The sequence below is a fragment of the Antennarius striatus genome, chromosome 8, assembly GCF_040054535.1.
Source record: "Antennarius striatus isolate MH-2024 chromosome 8, ASM4005453v1, whole genome shotgun sequence".
NCBI lineage: Eukaryota > Metazoa > Chordata > Actinopteri > Lophiiformes > Antennariidae > Antennarius > Antennarius striatus.
Window position 1 is genome coordinate 6,474,764 of NC_090783.1, and position 20,898 is coordinate 6,495,661.

Genomic DNA, 20,898 nt, shown 5'->3' on the forward strand with positions numbered 1-20,898 from the left:
ATTAAGAATAGCATTCATACAATATACACAATAACGCACAACTTTTTATAAATAGTGCAGCAGTGTTGAGGTGCATGTTAAAGGTTTGGAGCCTGTTAAACAAAGTCATCTAATCAAACGTTCCAGAGAAGACCCCTATCTAAACTTTATTTTAAGAATGTATTGTGAGTTGGAGGATATCTGCTGGTAGTGTGTTGAATGCTGCTACTGCTTCTGGGAACCAGCAGTGTACCAGTAAACTGGTGGAAGATCACTGTGGCTTGATATAAAGTTAACTTTTTATTAAAGGAGGGGGCACCTTGCAGTCTGTGCTCAATGTAACAAAGAGCTGGTGGGGGACAGTTAAAACTGGAATAATGTGCAGGAGACCATATGATGCTTCATCTAAACTATGAAAGTCGAAAGACATCTGAGGTCTCCCATGAAAGCAGAAGCTAATGTCTTCTGCAAAGGTCCAAATTGGAAGGCGACTACAAAGCTCACAGACAGCATCCCTTCACTGGAGGCTCGACTAAAGCGCTCTTCAAGTCACAAAGCTCTTATTTAAATGATTCCTTTTTCTGTCTGATTAGCTGAGTTGGTGCTCCGCTTTGTCTCTCCCCTCTCCTTGCTCTCTCATTTAATTTGAAACATCAGAAAGCTCTGATATGTAGAACTGCTCTGCCGTGGTGTGAACTATTAGATTGATGTCTCCCTCAAGCAGCGCAGACAGGTGTTTCCGTAATCTCCTCTTCCCTGTTTCTTTTTCCGTATGATGTGATGCCATCTGGCAAGAAAGAGGGTTGTCCTGTACTTACTCCTTTGCATCTCACCCTCTCTTTGTCGAGGGAGCTCAATATTAGGTTTGGCGAACTCTTTTCCTGTGTCTACAAGTGAGGATAATGACAGAAAATGAGCAGCGAGACACCGTTGAATTTTTAATTCACTTTATACGGCACGTGGAGCAGGACTTCATAATAAGCTCACCGTCAGCTGTTTATTTCCATAGGCTTGTGTATCATTTTGATATTGAATTTACATAAACTGTGCATGCTTGTGTGGTTTAAAGTTATATTTAAAAAAAATACTCGTCTAAACTTTAGATTTTTTTTACTTTCATTGTTGTCAATGAATTCCCTGAAAACAAATCTAATGACATATATTTCATTGACTGGAAAGGATATTTTTAAAAGTGCTGCAGTTTTTATCAGAATTCAGTTGTGCCTTCATTTATTTATGGAATTATTATTTTCAGATGCAAATTAATTAATGTATTAAGTTGTTTAGTGAACTCAAGAGCATTTATGCCAACATGATGTTTGTTTGTTTTGGAAAAAAAATAAATCAAAATTTAATAAAGGAATTACAGTTCAAAGAGACCACAAGGATACTGAAAAATAATGAGCTGCTCTTTTTGGTACATTTGTCTTGATAATTTACAACGATCAAAAACAGAAAAGGAGTTTTGTTAGCAGCATGATAATTACACATTTTTGTGGCTTTTATTAATGGCATTGAGTAACCAGGTTTTGGAGATTGTCAGTATTAGCCCTGAAACCATGAACCATGAAAAAATTGCCAGTATAATCACATTTTTTGAAAATTAAGTCTTTACCTACCCCTTCTGAAAAATTAAAGAAGTAAAAAGAGACCGTTTTTGTCGTAAGGCTGTGAGAACAAAGCGATGCAACATGGCGGCAGCAGTGTTGGCTGGAGCAAAACCAAACTATCTCACCCTCCTCTCACCGCCCCAACGTTTGGGACTGAGTTCTGTTATTTGGTTTGAATTGAGATCATCTCATTTAAACAAAGACTGATGATGTGAAATGGGTATCAGAGATACATGCCTGGCAGAGAGCATGCTGGGACATGTGGATAAACAACAGGCTGGCGGAGGAGCAGTGTGTTTGTTAACAGATGCCAGAAAGATAATTAGTGAGAGAAATATATTCTTCAACACTGAAATTTGTCATCCTGTGAAAACAAGCATTATTTCTTAGCTTGTAATATGAGGTTGGATAAAGTTGGACTTACATATTCATCACCATGATTTTTTTTATATGACAGCATTAAATATAAAGCAAAAAAAAAAACTACTTGGTGAATGCTTTATTTATTATATATACATTTTTGTATAGCATATTTCTTTTTCGCCCTTACATTCATCTTCACATTCCTTTCCAAATGCTTAGCATTAAATCAGTGATACAGTTAAGCTGGCAGATTAACTGCACGCATAAAATGGCTTCTCACTTCTCGCATATCCATATGTTTGAATAAAAAAACAAATCATTTGAAAAAACAAGCATCATCTGTCAGGTAAAGACCCGTCTTGAGGTTGCAGATTGTGAAACGCATTATTATAAAGACAAGTTTTCAGCATTCGCAGTAAGTAATGAAAATTTACACAAATTTGGTTGGTTGGTTTGGGAACCTGAGAGCTGAAGAACATGAACTGGGTGACAAGCTGTACCACAAATATGTGCTAAAGCCTGTCATCCAACGGTCCTTCCTGTTTACTATTAAAGCACGACACAATTAGAATGTGCTAATGCATCACGCAAGGGACGCCCTTAGAGAGGAAAACGGCCAAGAATTGTTGTGAAACCTTGAAGTGTGGAGCATTTCAGCGTCTTGTTATTTCCACTGCTAGACATTTCCCTCTGGAACAGAACCAGAATATAGCAGCGCCAAGAAGAGTAAATGTTGGACTTGTTTTGTCAGGTAGCAGGTATCATGACACTAATGACGCGCTAACAATGCTCTATAGTTCCTGGACTTGCTAAATGCTCTAGGTAATGTTTCACTTTAATGGTTAACTTTAATGGTTAAATCTTAACTGTGACAACTTTCTGAAATGATAATATGTGTGTGTTATTCTGATAGCGTCACCCATTGATGAATGAATGAATGAATGAATGAATGAATGAATGAATGAATGAATGAATGAATGCAGGTTTGGTAAGTTTCTGAACTTACTTGAAGCTATATATCACTGATAATATTAGGGTTAGCTCAAAGCACTATCAGCAGAGTCATCAGCCTCCACCACCAGTATACTGTATGTCCATCAATTTCTGAACCTTTCATTAACTTGTCTCTCCTGATTGAAATATTTGTATGCAAGGCTGTGATTTAATATGAGGCCAGTGGAGAAAAAAAAAGATCAAAACAAATGAAAAGATCAACCCCTTCAAATATCGATTTGAATAAGTTAATCAATAGAAAAATGGAGAGGAAAGAATGACTGTGAGATATATACAGTATATATAAAAGAAAAGAAAAAGGAAAGCGAAAAACAAAAACTTAGTTCTTACTGTGTACATCTCCTCTCTGTTTGGTGACCTCCTTCTGGATGGTGTTGTCCACTGGTGTGACCAGTGATGGTGCTGGAAGCCTAGTAGGGGGAACTGGCTTTGGTGGGATGAAGGGCTTCCTGGTTGGGACAAGGGGCCTCCAGGTGGAAACCGCTGGTTTACGAGGAGGAGGGGTGACCCTCTTTGGCGGGAGAGGGGCTTTGGTTGTGGTCACAGGTGTGGTTCTCGTGGTGGTGGTGGTGGTGGTCGATATGGGTATGAGGATTCTCTTTTGGGTCACGGGTGGGCGGGTGGTGGTGGTGGTCCTCCTCTGATCCACGTCAGGGATGTAGTTGTGATGATTTGAAGGCAGTTTCCCTGGTCTCATTGGATCAATAATCACCTTAGGAATGGCTGAAATAATTAGAGAATGCAGATAGAGCACTAATATATGAGCATTTAACAGCTGATGAGGTGTGGAATTGCAGATTAAGAGCAAAGATTGACTTGACTTTTGCGGAAAGGTGCTTTATTTCATCTCTGGAGACTTCTCCCAATTACTTATTAACTAAATGTCAACATCCTGAAACAAATTTGGTGCCTCAAATTCCGATGAAGAAAAAGCTTAAAGTTCACATTTCTCTTTTTAAAACAATTAGTAACACATTTCTCTAAATCAGTGTTAAAAAGAGAGACACAAGAGGATGGTTGTGTTGTTATGCAACACTTAATTCGCAAAAAGATACATCTCATCGAGTAGATTTGTTATTTTCTAAAATTAATTTTGATTTCTAAGGGGGGATTTTTTTTTTTTTATCCGTTGATGTACTCTGGCCTGATTAGTGATTCTTTGTGTGTTTGCAGCCGGGGGCCTCTCAACGCCAGGCTAAAGCTGCCCCGTGTATGCAAAATGATCTCTGCGCTAACAGAGGCTACCGATGCGCCCTGGAGATCACCTTTGCTCTGCTTGTGCCATGACAGCCACACCTCCATTTACTCTGCTCCTCCACACATCGTTTGAGTCAGGAACAACAGACATGGAGGGTTGAGTGCGATGTGGTGATGGGTTGGGGTAGGATGTGGGGGAGGGGGGGGTCCGGTGGGTTTCATGGGTAAGGAATGCCGGTGAACAAAGGCAAGCGGTTTGAGCTCAGTTATTGCCTTCTCAGGTTGCAGGCAACTTTGATATTTGACACACAAATAGGATATTGCAACTTGACTCCCAGAGCACTTGTGGCTTCACCCTATGGGCAGGTGACAGAGTGAAGTATTTGCAGAGCACTATGCCAGAAGGCATCCGTTCTGCTCTGTGGACTATTACACCAGTCACGACTGTTAGGTGACTAAATAACTGTGGAGAATAAATTACTTCTTCACCTAAGTTGCTGTGAAAAATGCTGGCAGAAAGACTAATGAACTGAGTGTTAACAGGTAAAAAACAACAACACGTGGAATAGCAATATGTCACGGCTCATGATGACAACGGAATGGCTGATTAAAATGACCAAATTTCAAAACTGGAGTCGAGGCTCTCTCTGGGCACACACGCTAAGGCAGCAGCATGAGAAGTAATGACTGACAGCAAATACAAAGAGAGGAATTTCAGTACTTGTCTGGATATTCCCCCTACTCTCTCGCTTTCCCTACCTTTTTTCACAAAACAGAAGGCAAAGAAAACAGAAGTGTGAGGCCCTGTTCCTCTGTGGGAAAGCATGCTTCTGGGTCAGGGTTTTTTGTTTTGTTCTCATTTCTTACGTCTGCAGTCGTGGCCCATCCCCCTGTAGCCGTCTTTGCATTTGCACTTGTAGGAGCCCGGCGTGTTGTAGCAGGTGGCGACGCTGCTGCAGTGGCTGCGACCTAAAGAACACTCATTCACATCTGAAAGATAACAGAAACGTAATGATAGTCAGATTCTGAGGCGGAAAAAAACCCGTCAGACATTACCGAATATTATACAAGCTGATTGCTTTACATCCACCTCAAAGCGGACTCCTATTTCACAGTATTAGTATGATTAGTGGAAGCACTTGAGAGCAACAGCGATCACTCTTCAACTGCTAGGAGAGGACTTTGAAGCATTTTTTCAGTTGAATAATGAATTCATGTATGAAGACTGAAAATTCAAAAACATGAAGAAACCAAGAACTGGTTTGATTCAAGTCTTCTTCCTAACAAGAGGTCTTTTTCATATAGTGTGCAATCCATCTATACATTTTCATGTAGACCATCGTAATTGTCTCGTCTACATCCACTTATCATCGCAGGGGTCATATAGTGTTTTGTTTTATAATTCTACTCAATGTCCAAAATCTCAACACTAAATCAGTTGTTCAGTTTTTGACTGTTCAGAAGTAGTGTCGCCTCACCACTATGGTGGCACTTGATCCAAATCATCAAATAAATGGCTTTCAAAAGAAGCTACAGCTAAAACACCTTCAACCTTGATCATCTGAAGTGGGGATGTATTTTAAACAGAGAAAGAACGACTTGGCGCTCAATGAGCTCTGCAAACCGGATGTGTCTAATTGCAGCAATACAGCATCTCAGCAGGAGCAACTGAAGTGGAATCACACTTTATCAAGACAGCAGAGAGACCACACGGTGTCCTGCTTCTGATGCATCTCTGATCGTAGTAGTTCCTCATTAACTGAGGCAATAATAAGTTAGTGGCAGCTTTGCATTGGACAATGCATAACATGCTCATAGTGGGACACACTATAGTGTGCAAAAAAAAATGAAAAGAATGTAAAACTTGCTGTAAAGAGCACACCTCAGCCAGTGTGAACAATCATTCACATCATTCTGGCATGCGTGGCCAGTGCCCCACCCATTCACAAAATTAGGAAAACAGCCAATCTATCAATGTTATAGAATGTGGAGATAAACTCCTTGATACACCCCTTCAACCGAGTCAGCACCAAAATAGATAATAGATTATCAAACGCCCGCTAGACACGGCTGAAAACATCCACCTCCTTGGTGGAGGAGAAATCTGAACAAAATGGGATGATAACAGGAAGAGCAGCGTCGATTAAGTGTTCTCATAAACTAGTACTTCACTGCAGTTCCTATTTTGTTACTGGTATCATTGTTTTCTGATGTTACTGTCTATGTAGTGTAGAAACCTTGGTGCGTTTCCTGAGGCGACGTTTCCTCTCTAAGCAGCAGTTAAGAAACGTGGTTGTACTAAAGAGGTTGTAACTTTGTAAAACAGACACTTGATTTGACTGTATTGTTCAGATAAATTAGAATAAAACAAGTACTGTGATGTTCCTGCTTCCCATTTCTTATGCTGCATAAATTCATTGCCAATATGAGCAGGATTTAAAAATGATTGAAATTACACATGCACACGCTCGACTGGTGTTGAAAAAGGGGAAGAAGCGTGTACAGGTAGGATGGAATGGGTGGAGAAAAGTGTCAGGTGTGATGTGTGATAGAAGAGTTTCAGCTAAAATGAAAGGAAAGGTGTACAAAACTGTGGTGAGACCAGCGATGTTGTTTGGTCTAGAGACAGTGTCACTGAGGAAAAGACAGGAGACAGAGCTGGAGGTAGCAGAGATGAAGATGCTGAGGTTCTCTCTGGGAGTGACCAGGGTGGATAGGATCAGGAATGAGTACATCAGAGGGACAGCACATGTTAGAGGTTTTGGAGATAAAGTCAGAGAGACCAGACTGAGATGGTTTGGACATGTCCAGAGGAGAGATAGTGAATATATTGGTAGGAGGATGCTGAGTTTTGAACTGCCAGACAGGAGGCCTAGAGGAAGACCAAAGAGGAGGTTTATGGATGTAATGAGGGAAGACATGATGGTAGTTGTTGTGAGAGAAGAGGATGCAGAAGACAGGGTTAGATGGAGGCAATTGATTTGCTGTGGCAACCCCTGAAGGGAAAAGTCGAAAGGAAAAGAAGAAGAAGAAGAGGCTCGACCGGTGAAAATATGTGTTTTCATGTGCAATTCTGTGTCGACTGTGTGTGTGTGTGTGTGTGTGTGTGTGTGTGTGTGTGTGTGTGTGTGTGTGTGTAAAAAGGGCATAAGTCATAATATCTCAGCACATCCGTGACCTTTTTGTAAGTGTTATCTGTAAGAGCCTCACCCCAGAGACCTTGTGACAGTACCTAGGCATTGGTATTTCCCGTTGATGTATTGCAGGTCAAAGCCTTCGTGACACTTGCAGATGTAGCTACCAAAGGTATTGATGCATTTCCTGAACCTGGGACACACCGCTATTCCTGTTGCGCACTCATCCACATCTGACAGAGAGAACAACACAGGCTTTTATGCAGAAGAAGAATAAAATTAGAACATTTGTATTGATTTTTTTTTTTTACATACAGGATACATTCAAAAAAGTTAGTCAAAAATGAAGCAAATTTTTGTATTCATACCAGAAGACTTTTTTTCACTTTCCCTGGTTAGTATTCTTTTATGGTGGAAAAAAAAAGTGTATTATGTATTCTATTCAATGAGCAGAGCACACTGCACATTACCTTGGTTTATTATTTAGACCTACTCCGAGTGTCTCTGTCGACAACCTTTGTTGGCATGTGGCCGTTAGTATTTATGCGCTAAGAAGCTCAAAGCATTAAGCCATTAAATTATTTGTATCTTAATGCGCTGAGGCACCGATGTGCCATGGGGACTGTCGTTTAAAAGCACCTTCGAAACACAGCAGCACCTTTACCAGTCTGGAAATGAAGCATGGGAAGGAAAGTGTCAAAGATCGCCTCCTCAGCCAACAGTTGAATGACTGAATTATGGTGAATTATTACACAATATCTTATTAAATCTGGACCACCAAGGCATCCTTACAAAAAATCTTTACGGCAATGACAAATAAGGGAAGCATTAAGACAAAAGAGTTCCAATAAAAGCCTCTGCATGTATGCAAACTCCTTCGTCTAAACCTCTGGTAATGTGACAGAATCACTGTCGTAAATATGATTTGAAACTCTCCATAAAACTGGTCAATAAAAACAGCAGCTTCCAGAGGGATCCGGAAACATCCAACTAAACTGCCAAAACACCTGTGGCAGTCAACCTTCCTTCCCCTCTTCCATCATTTGTCTTTATTGACGGCCACTCCCCCATTAACCAGCCTGCCTAGCTGAGTGGGACTATTAGGCGACATGGAACGATCCATCTGGGACAGCCTGCTTTAAACCTCACAGGGGCTAACTGCGTCAGCTGCTCCTTCATCTGTTAGCGACCCATCTGCAGGAAGGAGGCGAGGGTAATGAGCAGGGAAGGGGCGTGGGCCCTCCTTTATTGAATTTCTGCTGGAAGTAGGTGGAAATGAAGCTGCAGTATGACTTGGATCAATACAAAAGAGACACGCTGGTAAATATTTTTGGATGAATTTCAGCCTCACTGGATAAAAGGTTTTGTCTGAGTCACCAAATTGCTTCTTGCTGTCCTGAAACACTTTTATTTCCTTAGCAAGTAGACATGATAACCACTGGGAGGAGCAGACAAAAACAAACTTTGTTGCTTTGCTGTTCATGGGGTAACAGTTGTCAGGCCTGCGCTGAAACAGAAAGAATGGGACGTACCAATGCAGGTCCTTCCGTCCGGAGCCAGCTGTAACCCTGGTGACGGACACTGACATCGGATCTCTCCTTTCAACACCTCGCACCCATATTGGCAGTTGGCCATGCCACATGTACGAGCGTCTGATGGAAAGAAGGAAAACAACAGGGGAGAAGTTTATGCTGCTTTGACTCTCACTTTCCTTTCCGCTCCACACTTTATCCTCCAGTCGGTATCAGCGGCCAGTTCTGATATTAGCCGAGCTGACCCTGAGGTGCAGACACCAGAACCGCACACAGAGCCATTATTAGATTCCTGTGCTGTGCAGTTGCTGTGCGCTCATACGTCCACCCTCCCTCAGCCACTTTCACCCTATCCTAAAAGTACAGCCTCATAATCCATCTCCACCCTATCGAGGCGCCAGCGCGCAGCACCTCTGTTGTTGAGCCGTGCCGAACAGATCAAGACCCTCCAAAGTAATCATATAATGGAAAAGATTTTGTTAAGCCTCTCTCAATGCCGACGGACCCTAAAAAGGAAATTAAAAGCGCCGCTGTCACTGTTACTCCAGCTTGTCGTGGGTATCTTGGTGCACTGTTTTTATAACTGAGGCGGGCCGGGCTGATTAAATACTACAGCGATCTATTGATCAACGTCGTAGTCAGGGACAAAAGAAGAAACGCGAGGGTTCGGAGCACTTCGTGCCATCATTACCCAGCCATACCTAAAAGTGTTTGAGATTACCTCAGGTGATAAGCAATTCCTATTTGAAAAAAAGGGAGGAAGATAAATTACCTTGGGATAAAAAAAAGAAGTAATTAAAATGAGGTAGCAGGCGTCGTGCCATACTTGGGTGGGAAAGCAAGCAAAAAATACTTATCTAAGGGGAAACAGAATTTACATGGAGACGTGTACAGACATCAACACCCCATCTATGGAATACCTTTAGGCAACTAATAAGAAGTGTATTCACTAGTGTCTAAATATTGTCTTCCTTTCACATTTTTTTCATTTAAGCCCTCTTAGGGTTCTTCGCAGGGGTTCCTCTGACATTGGTACAGCTGTAATGAAACAGATCAACATGGGGCTTTAATGAAAACAGTCTATCAAAGGACTGCCAGGTTGCTGTCAGAGGTAGTGGGAACATGTATTTCATAATATAATACAAATGCCATCGTGGTCCCAGGCTTCTCAGCAGCACACAAAGGCTGCGGATGCAAAAAGGGGAGTGAGCTTGGTTAAATATAGATCTGGAATGTACATGTCCATATTTCATTCAACAGTAAATCCACTGCGGACAATACCAGAGGCCTGTGTGTGTGTGTGTGTGTGTGTGAGAGAGAGAGAGAGAGACAGACTTACTTCCACAGGTCCCGTCAGGCAGCAGCATGTAGCCGTTGAGGCAGTAACACTTGTAACTCCCATAAGTGTTCATGCACCTGTGTTTACAAGGCCTCGGCTTCAGCCCACACTCATTCAGGTCTGCAGACGGAGAGAAGCAGCATTAGTGGACCGGAGGGCAAAAAGGTGGAGGTGAAGAGGTCAAACCTGTGTGTATGTGTGTGTGTGTTTTTGGGAACGAAGAGGGTTTCTTCAAGGAAGTTAAGAGCTGCCATGTTCTGGCAAGCCCGCAACTTCCCTCTTTGATGGTTCAACAGGAAGACAGTGTCAGCAGCCAACCCACCTATTACCTGCACGTGATAAAAGATGCTAATTTATCCTTTGACACACCACTGGTTCAAGTGGTTTGCAGTTGCTCCAACCAGTAGTCTTACATAGAGTTCTACTTTTTCTTTTTTTTAATCACGTGTTGAAGTAGAGGAATCTCAAAATGAACCATGGGAATCTGATTAGAGCATTATGCTGTGTAACTCGGCTCCTGGGGGAGAGATCTGTCATTTTCTTGGGTCATTCTCATGGGGGATACTCTGACTAGAGAAGCAAATGTGTAACTAATAACATTAATTTAAAAAAAACAACAACCAGCATTCTATGTGAGTGGAGCAGCTCCTATAAATGTTAGTAATTTTACCTGTGAAAGGTGTGTGTCCTCTGTGTGACATTCAGACATATACTGTATATATAAGGGTAGAAACTTTGACACATCATAGCAGGAAGGACGCAGGTAGAACTAATTACATTAATTATGTCTTCATTCCTGTGAGGTATTTGAGCTGCGGGGCCCTAGGATGACTTATTGACACTCCTGACAGGAACAGGGAGCCAATTAGGGTTCGTTTCACCTTTACCTGAACTCCCCTTGTTTAACAAGCTGAAGTGGCCTTCATCAAAAATGTATATAGATGCTCAAAAACAACATGTTTATTTGTCATAGACTGCACTGAATGTTGAAACTAGTGGCCTAATTTACACAAAACAAACTAATGAGAGTTGGGCATTTAGAAAACAGTATAGTGCTGAATTTACAAGAGGAACAAATAATACTAAAAATGCTTATATCTCACTGGTTACGTCAGCATCTTTATATTACGCATACTATCTCAGTGGAATACTTAAATAGAACAATGCCATCATCTCTCTTATTAGATACATCTGCAGTATTACCCTTAGATATCCAAACACATCTAGAGGAAAGGTACATAATGTTGTTGTAGATTCTTGTTATAAAGTGGAAATAAAGAAGAAATAAAGAAAACAGTATTTCCCTGTGTCACAAAGGGTGTGACCGCAGAGGAAGCGCTCGGTGTTTGATCTTCATTGCATCATATATTGTACATCTCAGGTTGTGTTCTGAGCTCAGAGGCAGTTGGTCAAAGCTTGTTCCAGATTCACTTCAGAGTTCCTGCCAGATATTATGGTAAAACGGCATTACTGATCAGAAACAGTCAAATGTGACCCGTCTCCAGGCTAAAACATAAGATGCACAGAGTGCATCATATTCAATAGAATATTGATTACACTGCGGTTCTTAATTACTCTCATTACTGTAATTAAGAATTCTTGCAGCTTATCTGTTCTATTTTAAGCACATTTTAGTATTCAAATAATTAGCAGCCCATGTAAGTCATTTTTGATTGTCTCTGAACCCACACTTTGAGAAACAAAAAGATCAAACATTAGCTGTTAAGCTGCTATGACACAGAGGAAAAGCTTTCATTTCATTTGGCTTCAATCCATTTTCCTCCCGGGTGGAATATTCAGGATGAAGATTTACATTGTAGAGAAAAGGTCTGATGTCACTGCTCTTGAACTGAAGTGAGACTGGATGGTATTAATTCTTCTGCTGGAGTGTTTAGAATGTTTAGATCTCCCTCCACACAGCCGTTAACTTCATGATCAGTAGAATGACTCAGATTTATTTCTTACTCCCATGGATTTTTACAAATACAAGCTAATAATACAAATCAAGCCACATTGTGCTGGAGTGAAAAATCAAGAAAGGCAACAAGAAGAGTGTGATGATCAGGTCTGCAGGTTTTGGGTTTTAGTCCTGACCTTTGACATTTCAGTGCCAAGCTTACACGTTCTCCCTGTGGCTACGTTTGCACTCTCTGTAAGCTCCCTCCTCCTCCCACAGGATGAATGGAAAGTTTGATTGAGGGATGTCGGTTGATGGTTGTGTTTGTTACCACTTGGAATTTCTTCAGAGTGAAGCCGATTTCAATCTGCATGAAGTTTGAAATACTCGTTCAAGCTGACTCTGAAGATCAGTTTATTAATAGTTCAGATAATTTGAGGCTACTGCGTGCTTTTCAGTACCAAAGGTGATCGTGGTAGTTCCTAGGTGGGAGTTAGAGTGTTTAGGGTTAGGGTTACTCATAAATAGTAATGAACACAATGTATAGTGATGGGAACTAAAATTTCACTGGCCACAAAAATATTGCATATTAGATCAAAACACACTCAGACATTGACCCTGGATCATACTGGAATTAAGAATTTGCCAATATCAATTTTGGGGATAAAAGAAAACCAAATATGGATATTCCCCTGTATGGATTTGACAGCGGGATATCAGTTGGGTTCTTCTTGGGAGTACCAGGCTCAAAAGGTGGAAATCTAACTTGAAGGAAACACAGGAGTTCATCACATTAGAAAGATCACACAGGTTCCAAGGAATATTAATAATATGGGACCCCTCCCTCTGTCACTGGGATACAGTAGCAGCATCACAAACAGATTCAATCTCAACCATACAGCACATGGTGGGTCATTTTTATCTTGGCTGGTGAATTGTAAATAGTACCACGTTTAGTTCTGTGGAGGTATGCAGAGTGCATTTTTTAAAAAAAAGCCACATAGCTCCTGCATTCAGTGTGTACCCTAGATTCCTTTGGATGGAAGATGAAAGAGATGCCCAGGGTGTCTGTCCACGGATCTCACTTCATTAACGTTAGCATCTGTTGAGCTCAAGTTCACCACCAGCCTCTCCGTCCAGTTCCATGACTGTCACTGCTTCTGAGTGTATTTGCTCCAGTTTTTTTGTTTTTTTTTTAAATGCACTGTAATCATTACATGACAGCCAATTTAAAGAAGTATTCTAGTGGTGCTTTCAATGAAGAGTAAAGACGTTTAGACAAAATGCCCCAATACTTTTTTCTCTGCTGTCAAGCCAGCTAAATGCTAAAGGTCATGTTTGAATTCATGAGCAGATACCAAAAAATGACCACATGCATATAAGATTTTTTGGATTTTGCAAGTTGCAAATGCAAATTTTGGATGTGAAAGATTCGCCTCTTTAAGCTAAACCAACAAGCCAGACAATTTTTTTTTCTCAATTTGCAGCTGTCAAGACAAAATAAATACTGAAATTGCACTTCACAAATTGTCTCATTACCCATCCCAAATTGGACTGCATTTGCACAAATGTTGGTGTGCACACCATGAATGTGAAAATGACTGCCTTTCTGGATTCATCTTCAAGCTTCATAATTCTTTATCAAATGAAACCAAATGAAAATAATTTGTCCAGTCATGTCAAGTAGAAAGCTAAACCTTGCTCAACATAGTCATAGTCCAAACCCAAACCCTACAACAGTTTCTTTCTCCAACATTCACACCTGCACACACAAGCAACCACACTCTTTCACTTCTTTAATTGGTGGTGACCACCACGCTTGCCTCCTTGTATTTTTCCCCCCCACAGTAAACAACTGACATCCTCATTACTGCAATTATAGAAACCATAGTAGCTCTGTGTCAGCATGGCAGAGAAACATGTCTCTACTTGCTTGTTGCACTGAAAAAGAAAAACAGCTTAAAAATGTAAATGAGGGATTATTGAAATGTTTGCATTCTCAGACAGAAAGAGCTCCGTGAGCATCGGCACATGCCTGACACAAGACATAGTCATGCCCCCACCCTCCCCTCAAAAAAAAAAAAAAGAAAAAGAAAAAAGAGACAAGACAATGACAGAAAAAGAAGAGACAGGGAGAGAGAGAGAGAGAGAGAGAACAAAAAGGGATGGAAAAAATGAGAGATGGCTGACATGATCACCGATTGACAGTTTGACTCCACTCCAGGATTGCACAAAAAAAAAAGAAAAAAAAAAGAGCAATCACGGAGGGCCAGTTCCCCTCTGGGGTGTTCACTGTATGGTAAATGGACAGCTAAGACACATTGAAGTGATGCAAAGAGGGGTGATTTAGTGGGTCAGCTCCACTGAGGTATGCTGTGTTACATTCCCGACACGCCTCTATCACTGACAGAGAGATTAGCTGGGGCTCTTTCTTGGGGATATGCTTGTCTCTAAAGGTGATAACATTTGGTTAGAACTTAAGGCCTTGTGCTGGCAGGCGATAGAGAATTATAAGTGCTGAGTCCACGACAATGATGGCTTTAAATTGAAGGAGGACCTCTTTGTTCCGGGTGCTCAGGAAACTAGGGAGGAGAATAAGGGTGAAGACATTTGCAGGGCAATGAGGAAAAATAATGATGGTTCATTGGTCCTGAGGAACTGACCTTTAGGAAAAGAAAAAAAAAAGAAGTGAAAGGAAGAGAGGTCGATGCAGGGTGGTAAAGATTGTGACATGCTTGGCATTCATGCTGGCATTTCTGCTGAGAAGCTGCCCGTGGGTGGTGTCTCTCCTGCCAGGGGGAGGACAGGAAGCTGCAGCAGAATAGTTGGGAGTGACATTCACTCCCTCTCAGTCCACGCCGTGCAACACCATGCATATACTGCTGATCGGGAAGCAGAGAGACTGCTTTGGGGTGCTTGATCGACGAATCTCACCCTCCGTCACTCCTCCCGCCGGCTGATGGTCCACGGGAAGAAAGAAAGGAAGGTGACTGGCCCACAGCGGTGGGGTTAAATAGCCCAGTTCTTCATCAAAAGACAATTGATTAGAGGGCATGGGGGAGAGTTGGGGAGGGGGTGGGTTGATTGAAGATAAGTTTGAGCAGAAGAACAGAAGAAGAGAGAGAGAGAGGGAGAGAGAGAGAGGGAGAGAGATATATAAAGAGAGAAACAGAGATGTAGTGAGAATGAAAAGCAGCAACAAATGGATTAGAACACCTATGATCTCACCACATTCCGGAAAAGTAAAGAGGAACACTATGCAGCAAAGAGGATTACACATGTGGGAATCAGACATGAGCTGAGCATCAGATTAGAAGATCTGGGGCACATGGGAGACACAGGATGTGTGTTTGCATCCCTTCTTCTCCTGCCCTCTTCTCTCTTCTGAATTCCTTTTTTTTTTTTTTTTTTTGTCTTGAGGAGCTGAGAGAATTACAACACCTCACAGATTCAGAATTCCACATGTGATTAATGAATTCCGTGATAGAACGACAAACTATTTCTTATTATTTACGGTAATTTAAACGTTTTGTGAACCCTTCACATACTGATATCAAACAATCTCTTCTTTTCTTTCCTTACCCAAACTATTCATCTTTTACAAATATGATTTCGTTTTTCGTGCCATTTAAAGCTAGAATCAAGCAAAGGTTATAAGACAGTCAGCTCTATTGACTTTATTTCAGCTCCTGCTTCCTGCTTTCTAGAAGGCAGCGTGTGTCAAAAATCGCTCCAGTGCCCGATTAATGACCTTGTTATAAAAGAGAACATAGAGTTTAAAAAAAAAAAAAGTGATGTGGAGTAATTAGTTGATAATTGAAGAAAAACACACAATGTGATGACATACATGCAATACTTTAAGTACTCGCAGCTGTTTGACAGCCTTGACGATAAAAGGAGAAGGATAGAATGTCTTCCCCAACAAGCAAAAAGATTAAATTAAATACAGGAGAAGATTGTGGCGTTTAAGAAGACAGCTATCTGGCTTCGCTGATAAGATACTGAAAGGTCCAGATGTTAGCTAATATTCTATTAACAGACCTTGTTTTCGTGGTCCGATCATACTATGAGACATGCATCACACCTGAACAGGTATTAATTATATAGTTGGCAGAAAGACAAAGTGGTGAGTAGCATCTGGAAGCAGTGCAGCTGTAAAGCTTCTGATGTCTGAGACAACACTCCTGAAAAATCTTTTAATAATGTCTTTCCAGCAGGTCAACGACTCGTAATTTAATCTACCTGAACGGAATAATCATCTTATTAAAAACAACTGGATCAACAGAAGGAGTGTGCTGTCAAACAGATTATCACTTTATTGAGTTTATTTGCATAGAGAGCGCACACTCATTTGTCATCATCGTGTTGTATGACAGACGTAATTCTCCTCCACCGAGAAGGTGAAGTACTTTCAGAAAATAATAGGAAATTTTCATTGCAGTGCTTATTATTCTTGAGGGTTGGCTGCTTATCAGCTTGTAATAATCAGACTAATTTCAACGATATTTTGATGATATCCATTTCGGATATTGAGGGTCTTCTAACTAGAAAAAGCTATGGAAGACAAATTAATACAAATTAAAACTTTTTTATCAAGTGAAAAGAGTTGGCACAAAAAAAACATGAATTGCTTACTAATCCCTTAAACCAGTTTCACATGGGAAAACATATCCAGGATTCTGCTGACGCTTGCTCTGTGGCTTGTAAATGTTTTCCTGAATCTAATTGACAAAACTCAGCTTTGGTATAGGGTTCTTTTTTTTTCCATTAGAAGATTCTGTTGTGTAGCTAATCGTCATAGCGACAGCAACACCATGCAAAATGGCCACACACGACTCCAGTGATCCCCTCATCAGCTATGAGAGACAGGAGCGTCTGCACATCCCCGTCACAGTGGTTTCTAAAGCAGCTTTCGGTTTGTGTTGTGCAGGATGTGGATGACGCAACAAAGCAGTTAAGATTCAGATTTCCCTCTGACCAATCAGCTGTCCGCAAATGTCTGGTCCTTTTTGAGGCAGTGCCAAAAAGGTAGCACCGGGTACCAGGTAGTTTTTAACTATTAGAAAACCAAATATGTGAGTGGAGCCAGTGCTACTCAGTGAGGTAGAGGCTTGAAGGCGTTAACTGATTCCTCTTATTACCATTTTAGTACCACTTACATTCTCAGCGGCATTTTAATGCAGTGCTTCCAATTTCTCAGGAAAAGGCTCAAAATTGGTCTGAAAATTAGAAATGTTTAACTTAACTTCCAATGAATAAAATGAACTGATTTTTTTTTTTTTTTTTTTGCTGTGTGGTGTGGGAAGCAGCTCTGGGTGAATCATTTCACTCAGCCTCCAGATAAATGCAGCGTTTCCTTCAGGCAGGATATCAGAATACTTCAAAAAAAAAAAAAACCATCCGCCTGGCATATCAATAGTAAACCTCAAATCAATGTTTAACTGGGTCTGCATTTAAATGAGGGAAAGTAATCTATGTCTTTTGAATAATTAAATTGATTTCAATAGCTTGTGCCAGCTCAAAACAGAATCCAAGGTTATCTCCACCTAAATGGGCTGAAAGGACAAACCTGTCACTCAACACTGAGGAAAATGGCAAGTGCCGTGAAAACAGCTACAGCTTATTGGACAAATGGGGGGTGGGGGGGTGTTCAATACACAATTGAAAGTACAGTCTCATCTTGACAGGTCTTGGAATCACATTTATCTGGTAAGTCGGTCTGAATGTTTGGCACTAGGGTCTATTGTCATTGGCTGTGGGATGCTGATCCTTTCTCTTCTCCCCTTTTGTTGGAGATTAAGACAAAGTGCACCCGTCTTGCCGGGCAGACAGGAGCCACCTAGAGCCTCAAAATGCAGGATGAGTCATTTGGAACATTCCGGGAAGGATTTCAACACCTCTACCCCCCCACCAACTTCCCGAGTCCAACACCCCAACCCTTGTTTTTAATTACAGACTATCCTATTCCTGTCTTAGGGCGTGAATTCCACAAGTATTTTCAAGTTGTTGGATGCACATCATCCTTTAAGTTTTAACACTTTTCACCAAATTGAAATTTGGCAGTCAGTGAAGAAAAATGCACTTCGGCTGAGACAGGGACACACACGCACACACACACACACACACACACACACACACACACACACACACACAAACACACACACACACACACACACATGCACACTCACACACATTTAAATAGCGTTGCCCTCCAATGAGCCAAGTTATCTCAGGTTAGTAATTGAGATGTTATCTTCGCAGGAGTGCATCCACTCCTGGGATCATTCAACACGGTCTAACCTCTTGCTTTCTTTCGAGCCAAATCAGCTCTCTGCCTCTCTCCTTCTTTCCTTCTTACTCTCCACCACCTCCCCCTTCATAATTCCCGACTGCTAACAAACCAGCTCCTCCACTGAGGGGCAACATGAATATACCGGCGGCGCTCAGGGCAGGAGCGTGTCAGCAGATGTCTGTGTCGCTTCAGCTTTTGAGTCACGGGTGATCAGACGGACCACACATACATTCTGACTTTCCCACTTTTTTTTTTTTTTTTTTGTGGTGCTCATTTCAACATCAGTGGTCTGAGACAAACAAAGAAAAGTTGGTCGCCAATGAAAAGTAACAGCTTTGTTTTCAGATTGTTCCAGATGGGAGCTCACCTTGATTGCAGGTCTTGCCGGTGAAGCCGGGGTGGCATTTGCATTTATTGGGTCCCACGCAGTCTCCATGCTTACAGCCAGCTTGACACAGGGCTATTCAGGGGTGGGATTCAGATTGGAAGAGGAACATCAGTGCAGCAAAGCAAAGCATTTATTTTCACTGCTTATTGACCTGTCAATAAATTATCTGTTTACTCCACATTACAGCAATAAGACACCAATATGACTCATTGACGTAGGAAATGTGTTTGTTCCCTTCTCCTTTTGTGACAGTGCTATTATCATTGACGGATGCTAATGGAGTAGACATTTTCAGCAAACCACTATTGTCATTTCTTTTCCTTCACATTGAAAAGAGGTGGATATTGGAAAAGTTTTATTGCCTTTGCTGATATTTGATCATTTCAAGCTGCATAAGTTAAATGATACGGCTGAGCTTCAAGTATCCAGGAAAAGCTTTGAGCTTCCTAGTTTTAAAAATACATGGATATTTACACAGGCATCCAACCAATGAGGATTAACAAAGCCAAAAAAAAATATTCCCCTTAGACTGCAGCCGAAACAATTAGTGCACCAAAACAGTAGATGGTAATTAGTGCCTCGATGGAGCTACCCTACAGATCCTACAGGGTGCTGATATTTTGGGTGTGTGCAAAGAAGTGGTAATCGCTGCAGCTGCACAGCTCCACTGACTCTGTGTCAGAAGCTGGAGGCTTACCTTGCTTATCTGACGATGCTTAGTGCACACTTACGCACATCTGATTCGCTGGACCTCGGCAACATGTGACTAATTTTCATTAAAAGCTTCATTAATTTTGCCATAATGCAGTGCAATCAGAGGACTTAATTATGACTGTGGTGAAGAGAAGCAGCCTGCGTGTGTATGTGTGTGTGTGAGAGAGAGAAAGAGAGAGAGAGTGAAAGAGAGAGAGAGAGAGAAACAAAGAAGGAAAGTGGATTTATCCTGGTGTGTTTCCTGCGTCTGAAAAGGAATGACGGCAGTTTTATTTTTGGGCGATAAAGCTATGGAGTTTACTGCACTGCCTGGATATTAAATTTAAAAACCCATCCTACCATATTCCCTCTTCAAGACACGCTTTACCTTTGGGTTTATCAGCATGACAATTAGAAGAATAGTTCCAAAAAATGATTTGAACTGTCCCTGAGAGCTCGGCGCGCTTCACTCAAAGAAAACAAACCCAAAGAGACAGAATCAAAGTGAATTAGGGACGCGTTCAGGAGAAATGCTGCAAATTGACAAAACAAAATCAAATATGACAAAGGAGACATTTTTCAGGGGGACCGTGGCTTCATTTTAGCTCTTGATCTTATTGAGGACAGTTCTATTTGGGCTTTAAAATAAGATAAAATGTGTCCTATCCACATTGCAACTGACCAGTTGTTTCCTGGAGAGAGATTCTGTTCTCATTTGTACTTTATTGATTTTCATATTTGATTGTGTTTTGTGCTCTGCTTTATATGTCTGTGCTTGTTCGTGAGTTGCATATATGCTGAGGTAAAGATCAGGAAACGTTCTGGCCGACAAAGGCAGATCTGAGGTTTATTTGCTGGTCGAAACCTGTCTGTAATACTTTATAATAAACGACTACCAAATCAATGTGGGTACTTTGGACGACGCTGAACACTACACGTTACTTTCCATGAATCACATCTGATTTCCCCTTTGGATTCGTAACCGTTTTGTGTTTGTGAAACAGCTGTATCTGAAGTGATTAGGGCTTGAACTCAGTTTCTGGAAAGCTAACATTTGTCTCAGAGTTTAAAAGGGAACACCATCTTCAGTGTTCATTAAACATTTGATGGACTAAGCCAAAAAGCTTCACACTGCAGATAAATGTGTGGAGAATCGACATTTCTTGGCTCTCTGAACCATTCCTCCACTCCAATCTTGACCAAATTTTCTCACATAACATATTTAGATGAGCTTGAACTGAAATAATGCGAGATTTATTTCATGCAGACTCCCGTAAACTCCGAATGCAATGTGATTTAGCAAGCATGTGATGAACAGTATGCACACACAGTCTTATAATATCTGATGGGGTTTTGAAAGGCCTTGATGATTATGTGCTGCAGCTGTGCATTGAGATATACTTTACTTTATAATTCCATATATATCTATAATTTAGTCAGAATCATGTATATAATATATA

At 41.1% G+C, this 20,898-nt stretch overlaps 1 protein-coding gene across 4 annotated transcripts in view; it reads right to left on the minus strand.

Annotated features, from left to right (window-relative positions):
- The window catches only part of npnta (nephronectin a), a 42,514-nt gene that overhangs the window by 5,699 nt on the left and 15,917 nt on the right, over positions 1–20,898 (minus strand). For 2 of the 4 annotated variants that reach the window (XM_068321941.1, XM_068321942.1), the window contains 7 exons: positions 18,725–18,817; positions 15,000–15,089; positions 10,169–10,288; positions 8,830–8,949; positions 7,396–7,530; positions 5,031–5,153; positions 3,297–3,689 (listed from right to left, as the gene is read on the minus strand). In XM_068321941.1, the coding sequence (XP_068178042.1) occupies positions 3,297–3,689; positions 5,031–5,153; positions 7,396–7,530; positions 8,830–8,949; positions 10,169–10,288; positions 15,000–15,089; positions 18,725–18,817 (1,074 nt within the window). The remainder of the gene's footprint in view (positions 1–3,296; positions 3,690–5,030; positions 5,154–7,395; positions 7,531–8,829; positions 8,950–10,168; positions 10,289–14,999; positions 15,090–18,724; positions 18,818–20,898) is intronic. The other 2 variants (XM_068321943.1, XM_068321945.1) reach the window with 1 other exon arrangement.